Here is a 16182-nt window from a genome sequence, read left to right on the forward strand (position 1 = left end):
TCTTCATGTTTTACTTATTCAAATAAATAAATTATACATTTCCAAAGAAGTGTACAAGAAGGTAGCTTTAGATCTCTTAAAGCAGCCTTCTCAACCTGGTGGCATCCAACCCAGAGTTGCAAATCCCTGAATTCCGACTTGGGAATTTTACAAACTGCTGGGTTCCAAACCATCTGGGACGTTTGGAACGGCATCGCTTTGAAGTTTGGACCAACTTTTTAGAAAACAAAAACAAAAACTGTGATTCAAAAGAAAGGAAAAAAGGCATCTGGAAAGCAATTCCTAAGATAATACCATTTACAACCGGTTTTTAAGCACGTGGCCTTAGAAATTCTTTCTAATTACCCATACTTACTGCTTTACCTACGGATACTCCAGGATATACACTCACTTACAAGCATATTTTGTCGGGAGTTGTCGCTGCTCGCCTTTCATTAGCAGCAGCCTGACAGAACCGCACCTCGGGATACGCAAGCTACCTCCCGGTGTAGAAAGAGTTAAAAGCCTGGGAGGTTGCTTGGAATCCAGGTTTGTTTATCTCTCTCGCTCGACAGGTTCTTCCAGCAGCAACAGCCGCTCTTTCCGCGCCCGGAATCTAGGCGGGGCCGTCCTTCGAACCTTGCCCGCCGCTTAAAAAGCGCAGCGCCTTTTCCGCCGCCTTCTCCCAGGCGCAAAGCCCAGCCCGAGGATATTGGCCTTAAAAGGGGAACCCCAAGCCACGCTTCCTGCTTTCTCTCCAATTCCTCGCCTGAAATCTGTCCGGCCAAAATGTTCAGGTGCGGCCTGGCTTGCTGGAGGTGCAGATGGCTCCTGCCCCTTCTCTTGGGGATAGCCATCATCTTTGGCATCATTGCCCTGGCTGGCAAGGGATGGTTGGAGTCGGCCGAAGCCCCCTACGTGCGTAAAGCCTGGTTGTGGTGGGACTGTCGCAAAAACAACCCCGACGATGCGAGGTGGATCTGCAATTCTCTCATGGACTACAGTAAGTAGTCTTGGCGGCAAGCGGCGTGCATTGTTAAACCTGCAGGGGAGTTTTCTCAAGTCTCGCTTGATTCAGTCGATGTGGGGAGGAGGGGGCTACGATGGTGAAAAGGTCGGAATTACGGTAAATCGAAATAAATGAATCCGGGAAGAAACTTTAACCCGGGAGACAACAATTTGCAAAGGGCGCACCGGTTCACATTCAAGGATATAATAAAGCCCTTGCTTGGAAACAAATTACGTATATGGCGTCAGTCTCGCCTTTATGCAAAACTAATAGTCCGGTGAGAAACAGGTAGTGAGGAGCAGAAACCGAACTGCCATTCAAAAGAGAAGAGAGGGTTAAATCCTAAAGCGAGACTTAGGGGGAGATAGCGGGATAACAGGCAGGCGACGAGGCTCTGAGATATTGTTCTTTGGAGGGATTTTATTTATTATTTTGTCGAGTACATATTAGATAATATATATATATAAGTATAAGCATGAATTGAATACATAAAATGAATACAATTAAAGGGAACATTAAGACAGGGACGGTAGGCACGCTGGTGCACTTATGCACGCCCCTTACAGACCTCTTAGGAATGGGGTGAAGTCAAGAGTAGACAGCCTTAGAGTTTTGGGATGAGACTACAGAGTCTGGGAGTGCATTCGAGGCATTAATAACTCTGTTACTGAAGTCATATTTTCTGCAATCGAGTTTGGAATTGCAACATCAATCGAAAATTATTCATTGAAACTAGTTTGAAAGGCTGTGGATCAAACTGGTTGCCGCACCTTTTACTCATCCAGACTTGACGAGCTTTGTTCATCGTTCAGTGCACAGAAGGCGAGTCTTTTGGCTGCATTTCTGTTCTTCATCACAAATCCTGACCTTCCGGTTGGAGCTGGAGAAGCAAATGCCCTTTGTGCTTTCAGAAGGGGTGGGATAGCAACTATCTCTTTGCCCTGACATGCTGGTTGTAACTTGACACCAAATCAGCAAGTAATCTGTTTGTTTTTTTTAGGCTGAGCCGGAATTGAATTATGGCCAAATAGGGGAAGATCTGCAGCGCTTTGCAAGCCTTTTGTAGTTAAGGGAAAAAAAACATACCTAGGAGTTAACGTATTAGTTTTCGTGTGATACATTAACTTAGATTTCCTCTGGTTGGTGCCTCCAGAAATGTTGGGGGTGGCAATTACTACGATTTTCAGACAGCAAAGTATACTTGGGATCCCAAAATATCTGGAGGGTGCCAATTACAGAAGATTTAGTGTGTGTAAAATGGTGCCTTGAGAACTAATGGAATAACATATTCCATAAGCATATTGGAGTTGTAGAAGAGGAACTTAGGTGCTGCCAAGCCATGTCCTTTAGAGATGTTTTTTAAAACTGTTGGTAGTCACTGTTTTTTCCCTTTAATTGGAAAAGTCAAAGTGATAATTGCATTTGTTCCTTGATATAAAGAATAGGTATAATTTGTACTTCAAATGCAAGCTACTTCACTTGTATTTTTTTAATGCAATAAAAATAAATGTTCTTTTTAATTCTTACCAATACTTAACTATTGTTTTGATAAAAAAAAAAGAAATGTTATTTAAGCATATAAATTACATAAACTGAGGAACCCTACCACTTATAGTTCGGTCTATTAAAGGAAATAATTTTCCCACAAACTCATTCAAAATAGGTTTCGCTAGGGAAGGAGAATAGTCTTGTGGACTAACCAAACTGACTATGGGATTTAGGCCAGTCATTCTTGGACAGCTGAGTCTACCTCACATACTTGTTTTGTAGATAAAATAGAGAGACCTCTACAGAAGTTAACTTAAATGTCTGGTGGAAAGTTGAGATAACATATATTGTGCTATTAGTCATAGTTGATAATTTTGGGAGGAGTGTCTAAAAATTCTGGAATTAATCCAAGTTTATCCTTCCCAAACGAGTTATCAGCTGCATAGAACTTCCTGGAATCAAATTTGTCTTAACTGAAATCATGTAAAGCAAAATAAAACAGAGAAGTTTTGATGTAAAGATCGATGCATGAAAATACAGGCAAACAAAAACTACTATCCTAACTTCTTTTGCAACACTTACGTTCAAGGTAGATTTGATAATTGAGGTCAGTGAAATTATAATAGTAAATTCTGCCCTAACTTAGATGTGTTTAAAAGTACAGTTTAACTGCTTACAAGTTGTATATGTTTGGGCTCTCTAAACATAATTAGCTATCAAATATGGATAACAAGGGAAAATCTAGGATTTGGAATCCAGAGGTTTAGTGATTCAATTTGGAAACAAAAAGATTAAATCAAGGAGATTTTGTATACTTGGGTACATGGAAAATATTTTAACATAGATTTATTTATTTATTTAAATTTAGATTTTTGTGGGGGAAGCCAAACTGCTATTTCAGTTGTGAAATTTTTTTAAAGACAATTTTTTTTAAAGTGCTTAAACTTTGTCCCTTCTTACAGCACTTTTTGTATATGTTTTGTAAAGAATATTTAGATAGAAAGATGGTGACAGAAAGATGATGATACATTCAACATGCACTGGGAATGGAATGAACATTAAATCTTTGTATTATTATGGTGTTTGCTGCATGCAAGCCAGCTGAAATTAATGTGTCACAATAAATTAGTTAATTGGTAAGGTTATTGCAAAATTTCAGGAATTACCTGAATGAAGAACTTGCTTACAATTTGTATCATGATTTCTTTTTAAAAAAAATAAAAATGTAAGAGGAAGACCTAATACCTATAATGATGTTACTCAGATTAAAAATTGAACGTAATTCATACATTGATTTTATTCCACCCTTTCGCTTAAAAGGAAGCTACCTTGGAGAAAGATCACTTGTTTAATGGCAGATTTGCATTGGGCGCAAATTCTTATTCAAGATTGTACTTGTTAAGTATTAATGTTGCACAGTATACAGAAAAAAGCCACTCCCTATGCATTGGGGAAGAAGGCATTCTTTGTTTGGAATGATAATTAAATTGCAGAGTTTCTAATTCAGATTTGCTTGAAGATTAAACTAGATGTATGTAACATGGAGTCCTATATCTTTTCACAATATTTTTTTTTTTGCATTAAAGAGTAGCTCCTCCCCTAAAGCTGTTTGTCACAGAAATTAGAATGTAAGAAGATGGAATACCTGAGGGACAAACCTTTTATTTTTAGTACTGTGGCTGTCCTCTCCAGATGAATAATAGAAAAAACTACCATCACTTTTTCCCATGGAATGAAAATGATATAGATTTGTAATGGTATCCCATCCCATCCCATCCATCACTTTCCAAGCACAAGATAGGTAAAGAAAGCCATGCTTATTCATTTCTCCTTCTGCTTCTCTGCTCTTCCACAAATTGAAGGAAATGTCCCCTAATCTTCTAGAGCATTTGGAAAACTGAAAAGTTATGGCCCTTACATGGATTTTCCCTCAAATAAAACAGGTTGCATACAAAACCTCCTCTTCCATCTTTTAACAATTGTCAAAATTTCATCAACAATATTAATTGCTAATTGAGGGGTCTTTGGCACTTTTTGAACTTGAGTTTTCTCTCTTTGAGGTTTCTGATTGTTACTTAGGTTTGGTAATGAAAGGTCTGCAAGAAAACAACCAAGCTCAGAGCGCACCAAGGACCCCTCATTTCAAACCTGAGCTATAAATATTCTCCTCTATTGCGAATTGCTTTTTAAAATGTGCAAGTGTTAGAGTGGCATTAGAATCTTATGATTAGCAACACAATGAAATCCAGTATGAAAAGGTGGGTCCCATCAGCAAAGTCAGATTATAAAATGAAATTGTAATTAACTGTTGACTGAATTTTACAGGAGAGAGGTCATCATAAACTTTTCTAATCACCTTTTTTGATCAAGGTCAGGCCTATATAATCTGACTTGCTGTATCTTTTACCCTTAAAAAATCATTTGTAAGAGTCATTATACAGTAGCTGTAAATGATGATTCCTCAGCCAACAATCATAGGTAAGAGATTTGGAGTAAACTATGGGATCTCTCTCTCTCTATTATTGTATGGTTTTTCTTCCTCTTTCCATACTGGATAATACTATCTTTAATTTTAATTCTGAATTTAAAAACTGCTTTCATTTTTCCTTTAATGTGCAAAACAGTTGAACAATTGAATGACAAAGGGGTTCAAATATAATTAAAAGAGGATTTTTCACTGCAAAAAATACAATATAGGACAGCTTATGATAAAACTAACATTTCCAGTAAGAAATTAGAGATGGTTAAAGTGGTTAAAGTGGTTAAAACAATGGCTTTAAGATTCAATGGCTACATGATCAGGTGAATTCAAACACTCTTGGTCAACAAGTAAATATTGTGTCCACTTTTGATTGCTACAGGTCAAAAAGGATAGTGACATTGTTTCTCATAATGGAGGATAGTAAGCAGTGGGTTAATCCAAGAATCTATAATCAGATGAGTACTATGATTTATTCATAAATGTTTTGGAAGTGACCAAATTGAGGATCAAGGAGAGAAACTAGAAAATCCCAAAAGAATGTCTTCAAATCTGGAGGGTGAACAAATGTAATCTAGTGTAAAGTACTACATATGGAAGGTTTTAAAAATGTTACATTTACATTTGTAAGATTGTAAGCAAGGGATCACTAACTGAGAGAGGGTTCTTGGGATTATGATGGATAAAAATGTTGATTTAGTGCAGTGTTCCCCAATGTGACCAATCTGACATGAAGAGTTCTGAGAAGAGTTGTAAATTCTGTGCTATAATGAAGAAAGCTTGGAAATTCTAGGTGTTGAAGTCCGCTGGTCTAGAAGATGATGGGGTTATGATCGCTGTGGAAAGTAAACTCCATATTGGGAATTGTAGGGGAAAGAACCAAGATACAATTTTATTGCATTTGTGCTAATCAGAAGTATAACCTAGAGCTGCAATGTAAAGTTTTGATTCATTGACTATGGAAACTATTTGGAATATTGCATACAGTGCTGTATGAACACCATTTCTGAAAAGTACTGAGATGCAAGACTAGGTCTTAACTATGAAAGTTATTTGCTTGTTTTGTAATACTTATCTAATTGTATCTTATTCAGTAAGCTATAGTTAAGTAAATCATGTCTTGGCACTAGGCCACAGGAGAAAAAAAAAGCAAGAGTAGAAGCTCAATATATTTAGATGGAAAGGAAATACTATTTAAGCTCTTTAATTTAGCAAAAAGTCTGATTTAAAAGAGAAATTAGAGACACATCAAACTAAACTGTGCTAGTATGGTTGAGAAGCTGGACTTGGACTGTATCTCAGCCATTCCAGCAGTTTAACTTGATGTGACTCTAATTTCATTCCCCTTTTGACTGTGTAGATTCTTTTAAAAAGGCAGAGGGGGGTGGGATTGAACAGGGAGAGAAAAAGCTGTCAATAGAAGATAATCAACCAAATTCAGGTGTACCTGTTATAAAAACTGTTGATTCTTTATAGAGATTTGCAGTTGTGTCAGATGAAAAGAAGGATCATAAAATTTAATAGATAATGCCTTTAACAATAAAAGCCAGATTCTGCGCGGTTCTTTAATCAATATTTTTCTAAGCTTATGTTTAACTAACTAATGCAAAATGTATATATTTACATATAAGGTATATATGTTTCTTATTTCTCTTTTTCTCTCTCAAAGGTTGGGGCAGAGCTGCTGCTGCTACATATCTTGTCGGTTTTGTCATCCTCTGTATCTGTTTCTGCTTAGCAGTCATAGCATTTTCCATTGATATATTGCGGTTTAACTTTGTTCGAGGAATTGGCGGCTTGCTCTTCGTTGTTGGTAAGCCTGTAGATAAGAGAACCGATTTTCTGACCAAGTATAATTGTTCGTGACTTTCCCAAAATATGTTTCTCTCTAGAATATGTTTTTTTTAAAAAAAGCTTTAATTTCTTAGCTCTTTCCTGCTTGTGTACAACTTTTCTTAGATTTCATATTAGCAATAGCAACTGTCCAGACTCAATCAGATTTCCGTTAGCTTTCGTAATTGAAGCTAGCCAGCATTAAGCTTCTAATTTTTCTCCCCCAATTTTATTTTTTAATAGGCAAGTATCTTCATTTTTGGAGAATCTTTTATATATATATTTAGAACATTACTGTATTATTATACATGTATTATTAAAGTTATTCCAGATGAGTTTTTATTTGCATAAATTTGCAATTGCATTAATTTGCAAAAATATATTTAATACATAAATATATTCCGTTTGGCGGTTTGAATCCCTAGTGCTGCCATGTAACGGGGTGAGCTCCAGTTATTTGTCCCAGCTTCTGCCAACCTAGCAGTTTCGAAAGCACGTAAAAAATGCAAGTAGAAAAAATAGGGACCACGTTTGGTGGGAAGGTAACAGCGTCCGTGCGCCTTTGGCGTTGAGTCATGCCAGCCACATGACCACGGAGATGTCTTCAGACAGCGCTGGCTCTTTGGCTTTGAAACGAAGATGAGCATTGCCCCCTAGAGTCGGGAACGACTAGCACGTATGTGCGAGGGGAACCTTTACCTTTATCTTTTTATATTCCGTTCTATATTGTGGACATAATATAACTTAATCTCTTGAAAATATTTAACAAAAAAGTTCCTAGAATTAGGTATAGCAAGTTAGTTACGGTTGAACCACAGCTAGCTTGTGAATCATTTATAAACCTTCATACAATTTGGTTTCTATTGTTTGGATTTATTGTCTTGCATGAATTTAAGGTGATTTGCAAAGCATAGTTTATAGATTACTGTACTGTGAAACCTTATCCAATCATGATTTATTACACTCAGAAACCATGAGGGTAGTGCAGAAACTCAACTAGACCCTTCATTTGGGTCTCACACCCTTCAGTATTTTTATTAATGATTTGGGGGAGGTGGTGGAAGGAATGCCAGCTAGACTTGCTGAAGATAGAATTAGGCATGACTGCTAGTATCCTTAAAGATGAAAGCACAAATCAAAATTATATTAATAGATTAAGTCAAGTTGAGCAGCTTCTGAGAATTGGAAGTTGTAACTCAACCTTCAGGTTTTGTGAAGGCTGCAGGACACAATTGAGGAAGGTAGTCGGTTTTCTGTCTTATTTTGGCATGTATGGGGCATTAAGAGTGGGAATGGGAAAGGCAAAACACTGCTATTCCCATACTTCGCCCTCCCTCCAAATACAATATCCAAAATTGTTCTTCACAGTCTTGAAAACTTTGCCCATGGATTGCCCCCCCCGGCCCCCCAGGGTAGAAAATGGAGTTGGAAACAAAAGAATAAAATTGAGCAAAGGCAAATGCAGCTTGTCACAAGAAAAAGAAATCAGATGTGCTTAGGAGAAACCTGGTTTAGTAATATTGTGTGCAAAAAAAAATGGAATTGCAGTTGGTTGTACTTAGAATATGCATGGCTGCAGAGAGTCAAATATGGTTTTAAGATGCATTAATAGAAACATGTTTTCCAACTCATAGGTTATGAGTTCCACTCTGTACTGTGTTAGTCATAACCTTTCTTGAACATTTGGCCAATTTTGGGTGCCATAATTGAAGAAGATTCAGAAATTTTTTTCAGAGTTTCAAAGAAGGCCAACATGCTTATAGAATTGAAAATTTCAGTGAGAAAACACATGAAACACTAAATATATTAAGTTCCGCAACAACAATAGCAGAAAGCTCCCAAATGTATTTAGAGGATTTGCTAGCAGTCATCAAGTTTCTGAGGGATATTACATAGCAAATAGCCATGATGTTTATTATCCAAAGTGTAAGATGTTTAACAATGCTTTTAAGTTACAGGGAGGCAGGTTCCAATGGACAGTTAGGGAAAACTTCTTAAAAGAAGTGATTGGGCAATGAAATTTAGTTGTGCTGGATTCTTGTTTTGACAAGGAGTATGTCTAATGGCTCCTAGTTCTGTGATGATGTGTATAACATGTGTAACTATCACATTAATATTCATGTCTGATTGCTATACGCAATAACATAAGGATGCTTCATACATTGTGTGTGATGGATGTTTTCCCATGATTAAGGAATTTTTTTACAAATAATTATCAACAGTCTTTGTGTTGATAGTAAATAAAGTCAATAATATAAAAAAAATCCAATTATTGATCTTACCAATAATTATAGAGGTAGGTCATTGCATGTTGGCAGAGTTCAGTCATCTCTGTTATGCAAGATGATTCTCCCTAGATTAGATTGCGGCAATCTCCCCTCCATTTTGTGAGATAGCATGCAGAGAAAAAATGTTGAAACTTTAGAGATTTAATTAGGAAATTTAATATCTATGTGTTACGGTAAATACTCTGGTGTCTTGTACTGTATCAACAATACCTCATTGTTCAGTCAATCAATTTGTAAAGCCACCAATCTCAACAAGTGGTTGGACAACAAATATATTAAATTAAAAAATACAATTGCAACATATTGTTACAATGTAATAATTAAAATGCATGGTAGCCAAGGAAATAACCCAGTCAACAAAAGCTAATGCAGCAGGAATATGAATCCCTTCATATGCTTGAGACCCCAATTCTGGGCACAGAGACAAGTCTTTAGGACTTACAAAAGGCTAGCAGGGTTGGGACCATCCTAATCTCTTCTAACGTAAATACAGTTTGCTGCAAATTTCTCTGTGGTGTGAGATTTTATTTAATGGCTTTCTTTCCTCCTTGTTTCCATCCAGCTGCTTTCCAGATCTTAGGCTTGGTCATCTACCCAGTGAAATACACCGAAGAAATTATATTGACGGGAAGCAACATGTTCAGCTGGGCTTATGGTTTTGGTTGGGCAAGTACAGTGATTGTGATAGGTTGTGCCTTCTTTTTCTGCTGTCTTCCCAATTGGGAAGATGAAGTCCTGGGTAACATAAAACCCTATAGGCATGATGGCATCTAACCAGTTTGATGTGGACTTTATAGAAGATACTTTTAGGAAATAAAGCGATATTGTTTCTGACATAGGGGTTATTTGTTCGATTGTTTGAATAACAGTTTATTTTTTAAGACATTCCCGTTTTCAGACTTATTTTATTAAAAAAAGAGAGATTGCATTCTGAATTTTGTTTAATAATAATTCCTTTCGAGAATTAATTGATTTTGGTAAAGGACAGAAGCTTTGGTGAGGTGATTGATTCTAAGATAATATTTTACTAAATAAATATATAAGGGCTTTTTTTAAACTCAAAAACTCAAACAATTTTAAGTTTTTGTTTTTAGCCTGTGGTTCAAAATCCTTATCCAGATATGTATTAATAAAAGAATGTTTGAAAATGTAGTTATTTATACATTCACTATGAAATCTTCTAAGCATTAGATTCTGTTAATATTATTTTCCTGGCATTTCTGTTATAGTAATGCTTCATAGCTTACTTGATACTAAATGAATTAACACTATAGTATTCTGTGTGTGCAGGTTTCCCATGTTAAAGAATTTATGTGACAGCTTCCCCCCATTATTGGATGCTTCTAGACAAGGTTAGGTCTGCTCCATTCAGATAATTAGTGTAGAGTAGTAGTGGTTTTTTTTCTGATTCTCCACTCTCATTAAAGAAATCTGTTGAGAGGATGCATAAATGCCATTGGTAGTAATGCCCACAATCTTCTATCTGAATTTACCTGCATATTTCTTAACATTTATATATTGAATATGTCTCATAGATTGAAATTAGGGAGAAGGTAAAACTTCAGAATTATACTTTTCAATTTCCTTTCTCCTCAATATCTGACAAGTTTATGCTCAGTATATAGATTTAAAGCAAAAAAAACAACAACCCTCCAAAACCAAATAACTATTAGATGGCAAACTTACTAGGCAAAAAAACAAAGCTCGTTTATTGGATAGTTACAGTTAGATAGTGCTTCTCTGCTGCCGATCTTCTCATCCCATATGCGTATTTTGGATTCAAATGGCATTGAATCAAAGGATGGATAAAGATAGCTCCATGTATGGTTGATTTTTCAAGGTAGTTAAACTTTTGGATAAGGTTCTGCAGGATTAGTTACTTGGTAGTGGAATAATAATGTAGACTTGCCTTTCCAAATTCAAGCATATATACAGCGTAGCTCACAGATAGGCAGTGCGATGTGTATGGGTGCAGAGAACCTTACGACAACTCCAGTGGGGAGTTAGGTTTCTGCAGCATTGGACTTTATTTCTTTAACTAAAATATATGGAATGCTTACATGCTGCAAAACAAAATGCCAGTCCGTTACATATTTATTTACAAGAATAAATGGATCACACGTGGAGTCCCCAGAGTATTCCAAAATAAAAGTGGTACTTGGGTGTACATTTAGCAAGAGAAAGACAATGAAAAATTGCATTGCGGTACAAAGCATTGGTGAAATGGGTTAGGGCAGGGGTCTGCAAACTTGGCTCTTTTAAGACTTGTGGACTTCAACTCCCAGAGTTCCTCAGCCAGCTTTGCTTAAAAGAGCCAAGTTTGCAGACCCCTGGGTTAGGGAGTTAGGGGAAGTAATCATGTCACATTGCCTTTTTAAAAGAATTTCTGCGAGTTGCTGCCTAGTTTCAATGCACACGGTGGTAGCCATTGTGTAAACAGATATGCCTTTGGCTGTCAGAATGTCCAGATTCCTACAGTACATATTCAGAATTCCAACACTATGGATATTTAGTCAGCAACAGGACACAGGCTTCAGTCATTCTTCATCTTAAATAAACATAAAGAAGATTGCAGAGAATTTAATATAATTAATCTCAGTAGGAAAATTAAATAATCACCAAAAATATTGGATAGAATCTGTGATTGGAATACATGAAAATCTTTTAATTTACATTAAGATATTTTAATATCATTAAATCCATTGTTAACCTGACAGACTCTGAATGTATGTTACCAAAAAAAAAGATTATATACCATATATTTTGTATCCTTTGGTAGAAGCTTATTTTGTATTTGCGGAAATATTGTATATTCTAATGTATAATTTCAGATATGACTGTTTTTGTATATGTACAACTATTCACAAAGGTTATCTGCCCACTACTGCATGAATTAAATAATAAAAGTTGCTTCAGGTATAGAAGAAATTCTCATATGAATCCACATTGTTTAAAGTTGAATTGTGTTTTATACTGTATTGGATTGTGATAAAACATTGGTCTTATGAAATATTGCCTATGTGCTCTGTAAATATTGCAATCTACAGTTGAAGACAGAAATCTTCCATCCATTTTTATGGAAATAAGTCCATTATCTTTAATAGAATTTGCTTTTTCTGGATAAATAAAAGTAGGTTTGTTTTGATAACTATGAGAAGTTTTTAAAGATACTAATAGAACAAACAGTGTAAAATGTAACCAATTTAATAAGGGTATTTAATCCATACACCTGAAGTTCCTTAAACTCATGTTTACTTGCATCATCAGCTGAAGGCAGAATCCAGCTATTACTAATATTCTATCGTTTTGTGAATAATAAATCAATAGCAAACATTAGTTCAAAGGACCATGTTTACATTTTGCTAGAATAAGTAGAGTTTCCTAATGTTCCAGGATCCAAGAAGACAAGATTCTTAAGTGTGTACATATATTCCAGCATTTTGGAGTCATATATTTAAATAAGCATTTGACTTCTACATGTTTTATCTCTCTAATAAAAAATTATAGATAAATTTTATTGAGAATATATTGGTGAAAAGTTTTAATTGTTTGGAGCATTAGTTATAGCTTATTTGAAGTAGGACTAGGCAGACTGCCTTACCCAGGTTTGTCAAGAAATTATAAATCTACTTCAGCAACCTTCTTACCGGTCTATAATTTTCCAGTTTTGCTGAATAAAAGGAGATTGTCATTAAATTGTTTTAAATGAGATTTTATTATAATCCCTTTTAAAAAAGAAAACACACCTTCCTGCTTGGTGACATGACAACTTATTTCCTGAGAGAAGATGAGAAATCCCTTAGTTAAAGTACAATGTTTCCATAAAATATGTGTTCAAATTCTGAATTACTAGGTATTTACCTTCAAAAGTCACATTCATTACTCCAACTGTGCAGACTTTCAATTATAGAATGTAATCTGTCCAGGTAGGCTTTTATTCAACTGATAATGGGAAAATAACTAGTATTTAAATACCTCAAATTTATTCTTTATAACCTTCCTTTCTTCAATAAGAGTTGAGAACAACACAGATTTCTTCCATGTTATGTGATGTATTAAACACTTGAAGAATCAATGATATCCATGGCTGAACAGAGATTTTAATCTCAATATTCAGATCTTTATATCATACAAGGTCTTGGTTAAAAACACACTTAAGTTCCAGATATATTTTAATTTTCATTCCATTGGAGTTTCTATTCAAGTTGTTATGATTAAGGCTATACTTACAAGCCCCCTATGGAAAGGCTGCGACATGAAATCTGCCTTCTTGCAAACCATAGTTTTGGCTCAAAACAGTTTTTGGTATTTGGTATTATTTTTTAACAATAAAGGTGGGATCATGTACTAGGAGCAAAGTGAAAATAAATGAAGTCCTCAATTTATGTCCATAATTGAGCCCAAAATTTATGTTGCTAAGCGAAATGTTAAGTGAGTTTTGCACCATTTTACGATCATTTTTGCAACAGTTAAAGTGAATCATTGCAGTTGTGAAGTTAGAAACATGTTGTTAAGTGAATCTGGGTTCTGCTTTGACTTTCCTTGTTAGAAGGTTGCAAAAGCTGATCACATGTCTGGGAAACTGCAACCGTATGAATCAGTTGCCAAGCATCCAGATTTTCATCACATGCTCTTGGGGATGCTGCAAGGTCGTAAGTGTGAAAAACAGTCAGTGCCGGTCTCTAAATGAACTGTCACTAAACAAACTTGTAAGACAAGGTGATTAAATGAACTGTTGTAAGTCAAGGACTGCCTGTACATGGAGAATAAAATATTAGACCATGCACAGCTCACAGCCCTGAATTGTTAACGGGGAGATGAAGGCTACAAAGAAACAAGAGGGAAGTATATGGAAAACGGCTTTGTGCCCTTGTTCATTCATGCAGACACAACATCAGTTAAACACCTGGAAAGTATGTCTCTGGCTAGCATCCTTTTATTAAGGGGGGCAGGAATTGTGTGGGATGCGGATGATCTTAAGAGAATATGGGATGCCACTGGTTTTATGCATCATTTACAAGTAGCCCCTGATAATTTACCATAGCAGAAGCAGTTTTGAAATACAGTTGGGCTCATCCAAAATTAGTCCGAACATGCAGTAATTATATGAACCTGACCAAACTCTGCCAAGAATATGTATCTGACTGCATCACATTTAATTAGTTCTTTGCAGATGAAGTCTACCTTCTCGGCTGGCATAGTGCTGCGGTCCAGCCAACCATGCAAGACTATATTTGATCAGTTTCGGTTTGTGGCTCCTCAGGATGCAAATATATTTTTTAAAACGGTATGACTTAACACCTGTTCTTTCATTGACTTTATCATGCAAGGAGGCCATTGTGATTGGCCTAGTTCAGGAGGTCTCCAGCCATGGCAACTTTAAGACTTGTGGACTTCAACTCCCAGAGTTTCTCAGCTACCTTTGCTGGCTGAGGAACTCTGGGAATTGAAGTCCACAAGTCTTAAAGTTGCCAAGGTTGGAGACCCCTGGCCTAGTTAATATCAGTGCTTCACTAAGATAGGAAAGATCATAATGTTAGATGTTCAGGAGAGCTATAAATACTGGTCTTTTCAGCCTTCTGTAACTGAGTGGCTTTTAAATGGATTTTATACTGAGTTTATTTTCTTTATTCAAATGATCGGAATTGCATAAAAAATTGTGCTGAGGCATCTGGGGACGGTCGTAGAGAAATGAAATGTTCTAAAGGCAGTTCAGCATTAAAAAAAAGATTATTTCAATATCAAGAAAGCAAGCTGTTTTAAGAAAACCAGATTCTTGGTAATTATTTTGCTGGATGAAAACAAGTCTCAAATTTTGGTTTCAGTCAAATAGCTTCAAACTCACAGGTTTTAATTAGCAACCCTTATTGCAACAATCGTTTGCTGACGATCTATTGTTTGATTTTGGAAAAACATTTCATCCACTGCTATCACAAGAACACCTCATGCCCAGTATAGCATAGGCAATCGTTAGCGAGATAAAATCTAAATAACCTCCTTTGTGTATTTAATTGAGGCCTTCCTACAAGAAATGGGCTGTGTGGCTGAAATCCTGTCCACTATCACGAACATGAATCTAGGATTCATTTCCCTCTTGTATCAACTTCTGGGCATGCACACGCCTGTCCCTATTCCAGCCCAAAGTGTCCAAGTACAAAAAGGGAGAACCTTATCTGCTTTTACGCTTGCAACATAATTTTACTCTATGACTGAAAAAAAGTCATAGGTATTCCTCCTAAACCCTTTAATCATAAATCTTTCGCAGAGTAAACTTAGTAGTATGGGAATAGGTTGAAAAGGAGAAATAATTATGGATATAACCAAGAAGGAAAAGGAATCGGTCCCCATTTTCTGATCATCGGTGTTATTTTGCCATATTTTGTCTTGATACTGATACTGCTCAAGGCGCTACTATTATGAACAGCATGCTAACCTTCACATCAGATAATATATTTTACATTGTTGCTTGCTGGTCCCTACAGAAGTTAATCTTGTAGTCGAAAGCCTGGGGATTGAAAAGGAAAAGTGCATATTAAAATAATAAAGGAAAAGATTATAGTCTCTGTTTATGTTGCTTGAAGGACAACCAGCAGACTGGTGGAATGAATGAAGAAAAAGTTGATGGGAAGAAACTCCCTGATCAACCTTCTTGGCTTCTGCCCCCGGGCTGAAAGAGGAGGAACTGTCATAGCAGGATATATAACTATCCTTATAGCTTTTATGGATGGAGCAACATGGATTCTAAGAATGTCATTCTATGTCTCCTGGATGTAAAGATCAATCCTTAAGAGAATTAAGGAACTACAAAGTCAATTAGCTTTCATTCAATCCACTCCTACAGACTCTTATTCACACTTTATCGAGGGATTGGGCTTCGATTTCATGACTGGTCACTATTTTGACTTTCGGGGCTGGCTCGCTCCTGAGGATACAGTTAACATATTTTTATATGTTTTATATTTTTTTCATAAATTGTGCTATTACTCCATCTACCCAGCATTTTAAACTTTTTCAACTAGTCTCTGATTTAATTTTGACAGAGGTGTTAATTTCAACATTTCATCAAAAGCATTTTAAAAAACCCTAGAATCTGCCAAGTTGGCCAC

At 36.1% G+C, this 16182-nt stretch overlaps 1 protein-coding gene across 1 annotated transcript; it reads left to right on the forward strand.

The window, feature by feature from the left end:
- The first annotated feature begins 646 nt into the window (after nt 1–646).
- Nucleotides 647–12086, forward strand: PERP (p53 apoptosis effector related to PMP22). Its single transcript, XM_058170904.1, has 3 exons — nt 647–982; nt 6625–6768; nt 9639–12086. Exons 1-3 carry the CDS (start codon nt 769–771, stop codon nt 9848–9850), a joined length of 570 nt encoding a protein of 189 aa, XP_058026887.1. The 5' UTR covers nt 647–768; the 3' UTR covers nt 9851–12086.
- The last annotated feature ends 4096 nt before the right edge of the window (nt 12087–16182 follow it).

Source organism: Ahaetulla prasina, chromosome 1, assembly GCF_028640845.1.
Source record: "Ahaetulla prasina isolate Xishuangbanna chromosome 1, ASM2864084v1, whole genome shotgun sequence".
Lineage (NCBI taxonomy): Eukaryota > Metazoa > Chordata > Lepidosauria > Squamata > Colubridae > Ahaetulla > Ahaetulla prasina.

Coding starts and splice junctions, on each gene's coding strand:
- PERP (XM_058170904.1), top strand. CDS start 769: ATGTTCAGGTGCGGCCTGGCTTGCTGGAGGTGCAGATGGCTCCTGCCC. Junction 983..6,624: donor CAATTCTCTCATGGACTACA/GTAAGTAGTCTT, acceptor TCTCTCTCAAAG/GTTGGGGCAGAGCTGCTGCT. Junction 6,769..9,638: donor CGGCTTGCTCTTCGTTGTTG/GTAAGCCTGTAG, acceptor GTTTCCATCCAG/CTGCTTTCCAGATCTTAGGC.